This window comes from Anneissia japonica, unplaced genomic scaffold (assembly GCF_011630105.1).
Source record: "Anneissia japonica isolate Jap-2015-1 unplaced genomic scaffold, ASM1163010v1 scaffold68200_len5385_cov96, whole genome shotgun sequence".
In the NCBI taxonomy this organism is placed as follows: Eukaryota; Metazoa; Echinodermata; class Crinoidea; order Comatulida; family Comatulidae; genus Anneissia; species Anneissia japonica.
The window spans coordinates 1-5,366 of record NW_022685606.1 but is presented as its reverse complement, the minus strand read 5'-3'; the positions used below and the strand labels follow the sequence as shown (position 1 = coordinate 5,366).

Sequence of the window (5,366 nt, the reverse complement as noted above, 5' to 3'; positions counted from 1 at the left end):
CATCCGGTACCCCAATTACCTGGCAAATATTAAGCAATAGATAACCAACATTAAATCACTCACCAAAGGAATCAACGAGAACATAAATGACACAATGCACTGTTCCGCTAAGCTCCACCCTTTGGATATTGTTGCTATGGTCCTATGACAGTGTAGACGTACGCAGACACGTGCGTTACTACTATACTCGGGGCAGGGCGAAACACGTACTACTGGGCCTATTTCTGGATCCATTATGTTACTATTGGAATGGGAGCCTGATGGGGTAGGGGAAGGTGCGAAGGTGAAGTGTGAGGGATGAGGTGTGGAGGGGGAGGTGCGAAGGTGAAATGGAAGGGAATGCGCTACACAGCGTACCCAAGTAGGTACACCAAACTATGTCACGTCAATTTTTAGATGTAGACGCGCCCACAACAGATTATAAGGAGCAAACAAGAAATTTCAATGAGATAAGATTACCAACCTGAACCTGCTCAATAGATGGATGTCGTGAGAGAACATTCTCGATGACGGCGGGAAAAATCTTTACAGTACCCCTGTTTATCATATCCTGTGTAAACAAAAATAAAATTATATTGAACGATAGTCTAATGCAAAGTAAATATTTCTTTTGTATATACCGATACACTATGTAAGGTACTCAGATTTGTGGCGCCAGTGAGAGGGGCATCGAAAAGAGTTGTCACCCCCACCACTCCCGCCGGGGGAAAAGCACCCCAATTCGTCAGTATAAAATAAATATACAGAATGTGAAATTTTAAAATTGATTAATTGATTGCCCTCTGGACCCCCTCTGAGATGAGAGGTTTTAGCCTGCTCCTGATCCCACCCACGTATGTTCCCGGGGAAATCTGCCTTCAGCAGTCACATAATCCAGCCTCCACCCATCGGCGACATCTTCGGACTCCCGTCGTGCAAGCTCAGACGACACTTATCTGGATCTAGTGCAGTGTTGTGGATTACTTGTGTGAAGTGTGAGGGGTTAGGTAGACATAAATAATAGACATTTCTGGAGTGTCGACCAAACGTAACTATTGATCAATCAGAAGAGCGCAACACACGCTTGTCTCAAACCCACACAGGCACGTGTTTACGTACGTTTACGCGCTATCGTTTTGTGGCATTTACCAACAATAGGGAGCTTTCGATTGCACGACGACGGTAGGACCTAGACCGTAATGACGTCACTAAAAGTCATCTGCGCATGCGAGAACGTTAAGGTCACCTCGTCGAGTAGATTCTGAACGCAATTTGGCCAAATCTACGTATGTAAGAACGTAGGACGCCCGGTAGGACAGTCACGCATGAGTCATTCCGTTCTAGCGTCGAATCGTCGCGCAAATTGAAAGCTCCCTAGCATCCAAGGGCGGGGCTTGTGGACAGGTCCATTTTGTTTGAGGATTGACTTCTTCATGATCAACGTGTGGCTATTTTAAATATATTACCTTTTTTCTCCCGACTATTGACAGGACACCAGCCGCGTTAAAAACACCAAGGTCACTAAAGTAAATATCAATATTATAAATATTTCATAATAGAAATGTATTTACATATTCATGATTTACTAATTTACTATTGTAAATAATAATGATGATGATGATGAAAATTGAAGATGATGATGATGATGATAATGATGATGATGATGATGATTGCTAGTTATTTTTCACGTACCTTTCTATTAGTTAAGAAATAACAATATTGAAGCCAGACACACTGCGCCGTACGACTATCGTACGACAACGACCATCGGCAGACGAAACCATAACCGTTTTGTTTGAGTGCATAACTACACGACGAAATCTGACTGTCAGTGACAGCAAAGAGTGGGGAAAGCGGGGCTAGTTGCATCGGGGGCAAGTTGCATCACAGGGGTTTTCTTTAAATATCAACATATTGGGCTCTGGCAACCACACCCATCGCCTAATAGCACACAAAATTTTGACGCGATCCAGTAAAGCTTGAATATTTTAACAAAGAAATCGTTATTTTTACCCATGTAAGTAAAATACTGATGCATTGGTTTGGTATATATAATTGCACTAAGATAATGTTGATGAATATCGTAAGTTAAGAGTTATACTTTAATGTTTTTGTAAACAGTATAGATAATTAAAAAATTTAATTAATATTTTTTTTAAATATTTTAACAGATACAATACTTGAACAATGGTGAGACGATACATTCAAAAGAAAAATAGGGAAAAGACCAAGAACAACTGAAGCGAGCGGCAAGCAAATTTTGATTGACCGAGAGACTGCCTGTGCCAAGTGTCGCAAAGGACAACAATGTGCATTATATAGCAGTGTAGCACACTCAACAGATTAGTGAACAGGTTAAATAAGGGTATGGGGGCGATGATTATGTAGAGTATACCATTTTTGTCAAGAAAATTGAAATCCATGGGTTTCTTGGGTAATTATCAAAGGTTATAGTATTGGAAGTTGGCCTTCAAAATATATTTTGTTGTTTATATAATTTTGCTAGAGGTATTCAGTTGATATTAAAAAAGATATGTTGATTTTTTAATGATGCAACTTGCCCCTCGGACGGGGCAATTTGCATCCTTAAAAAAAAGGTCTCGTAATTTCGAAAGCTCGGAAGAGGGCAGTATAGTAGAGGCAGTAGAGTATATTGGCCCTAACGGCCGCCTATACAAAAAAGATCTATTAAGCAATCAGCACAGGAAAGATCTATTAATAAATCAGTCGGGTATTCATAGAGCTCCTCATCAGATCTAAAAATGATATTCAACCCTCAATATTTCTATAAAAATTAACTTATCTGTTATGATTTCACTTTTAGTAGTATGTCAATCTGATGTTACCCCTCAGTTAGTTTAGTTGATATTGTATCTACTTTTCAAAAGATATTAACAAAAGTATAAAAAATTATGCAACCAGTCCCGCTATAGAATGGATTCTCACTGGCGACAGTCCGAGCGAATCGTTATCAAAGTCGACGTTGCTCGCGCCAGTAGCATTGCGTTCTTTTTATGGGAACAGCGTCAGCCGACGGCCGTCTGTACTGCGGGTCCGGAGCTAATTACCCAGTTTTAAACCACCCGTGAGGCGATTTAGCTGCTTTCGTCTGTTCATCATTCCCCATGTATCTCTGAAAGTTACCACAACAGCGGCACCAAATTTCACCATTACTGCTAACAGGTACACACTTTCCGTCATCATCAACCAATTGTATCTAGAAGTTGAATTAACAAACATAATCATTATCATGTGAGAAGTTATGTTTGGGAAATGTTTAAGTGTTGAAACCTGCGTGCAGGCACCGTAAAAGGTTAAAGGTTATTAATTTACCTCTGCATTTGGCAATATTCGAACTCCAGAACACCGCGCATCCAATGGGTCCAACGGAGAGCTTATGGATGGTACCATCACTTCAGTTGAAGCATACGCTATCTGGAATTTAATGAATATGATTTAGCAGGCCCGTAGGTAGGATTTTCGATGGGGAGGTGCGTTTTGCAACCGAAGCGGACCTCACGATGGGCGACTGCCTAGGGATCCCCGCGAGGGTTGGGGCGAATCTTCTGGAAGCTCTGACATATTAGCATTTTGAGTGACTTTTTTAATGGATTTCTAAAATCCATAATTTGTAATATCCTATTTAAATTTTAATTCATTTGAGTATTGTCTAGGGAACTACAGTAAAGCAGGAAAAATAAAGGGTGGGGTGCAGGGAGAAACTTGCACAGACAGATGGTCAATACCACCTCAGCCCCACGATGGTTGGGGCTGAGGTAAGAAAATTTATGATTATGGCACCTGAATGTGGCCGGAAATGGCACTCTCAGAAAAACTTTTCTTTTTTCTCCATTTTTTTTTTATAATTTATTTCTCCCCCTTGAATCCACCACTGTGAAATTATAATATTTCATGTCCTTTACATCTGTAGGCCTACAATTACTGGAGCTAATAATTTCCAACAGATTTCGTAGCACATTATTGAAAATCAACGGGTAGAAGAGCGGGCAAAAAAATGTAATGAATATTATAGCATTTCGCGATAATTACGAACGATTTTTAGTGAAATAATAGGTTTTAAAAAGTGGACTTTTTAAAAGGGGTTTGTGAGAAAAGCGACAAAGTAGCATTTTGAGGGTCTTACATAATAGATTTCTCAAACACATAATTCATGAATATTTCATTTAAATTTTCATTAATTTGGGTGTTTTTGGGACCTGAAAAAGTAACGTTATTATGTCGTGTACATCCGCAGGCCTATAGATAACATTCTTCATATTATAGATCAATCTGCAATCACCGGAGACGATCAATTTCTAACCAATTTTATACCACATCATTAAAAATCAACGGTTAGATAAGCTGGCAAATATATAATGCAATGCATGCTATAGCATTTTGTGATAATTAGGAACGATTTTGTGAAATCATAGGTGGACCTTTTGGAATTGTGGGGGGGGGGGGGTTGGGTGCGTCCGCACCCTCTGCTCCCCCTGTCTACGGGCCTGTTTAGGCCTAGTTAAACATTGTGCTGTCATAATTCAGGATTTATACTATGGTAAAATTTTACAGTCACATACTCGTACATTTAAATATACATATATACAAACAAAACAGACTACTTACCAGTATTTTGCAAGCAAATTTTTCTTCAAAGTCCTTCGCCATTTTTGGAGGGATGTTTGATCCTCCGGTTAAACCTAATAATTTGAAGAAGAACATTGCTGCGATGAAATAACTATTATTTATTAATTTCATCTACTTATGTAAAGGGTGTTTCGAGTGCACAATTTTGTTTGATAAACCATAATCCTCTAAAAATTCAAAATGCTTCATGAGTAGTCCTTTTTATTGGAAATAGGTGCCAATTAAGTTAATAGTTACGTACAAATATCGAGAGAGGTTACATCATATTCTCCGATGTCCTTGAAGTTCAACATGTCGTATAGATAAGTAATTAAGAAGAGCACATCAGTACACCTTCGGAATTAAAGAATAGAACTTTAAAAATAAAAAATAATGTAATAAGATATGTTTGATTGAAAAGGATCATAACGGATATCCGAATGCCTATAATTATTTGTAGGAATGGTGTTGGTGTACCTGTTGGTGTTTTTGTCAGGAAATTTAATAGGAATACATGGACTAGCTAGTGGTTAAGACACCAGGCTAGTTATCTGTAGGTCGTGGGTTCGATTCCAAGCATAATCACTTCCGATGTTTTCCGCAAGTATTTTGGAACGTACTGAGCATTCAGTAGACCTAAGATAACACGTCAGGTAGGGCAAAACACCATTCCTGTAATCTACTGACAAAAGCACCATCGGAATATAATTATTTGCTTACTTAATTAACTAAAGGCTACCAGTACCTTTCATTTTGAATTG

General features: G+C 38.9%; 1 protein-coding gene across 1 annotated transcript; it reads right to left on the bottom strand.

Moving 5' to 3' along the window:
• Positions 1–463: 463 nt before the first annotated feature.
• Positions 464–5,360, bottom strand: LOC117111715 (medium-chain acyl-CoA ligase ACSF2, mitochondrial-like; the record flags this gene model as incomplete). The annotated part of the gene is made up of 7 exons (XM_033254712.1): positions 5,351–5,360; positions 4,868–4,959; positions 4,606–4,679; positions 3,313–3,414; positions 3,048–3,196; positions 1,446–1,500; positions 464–550 (listed from the first exon to the last, which is right to left on the bottom strand). Coding segments are annotated over exons 2-7 (519 nt in total), but the record flags the coding sequence as incomplete, so codon positions are not given.
• Between the last annotated feature and the right edge of the window lie 6 nt (positions 5,361–5,366).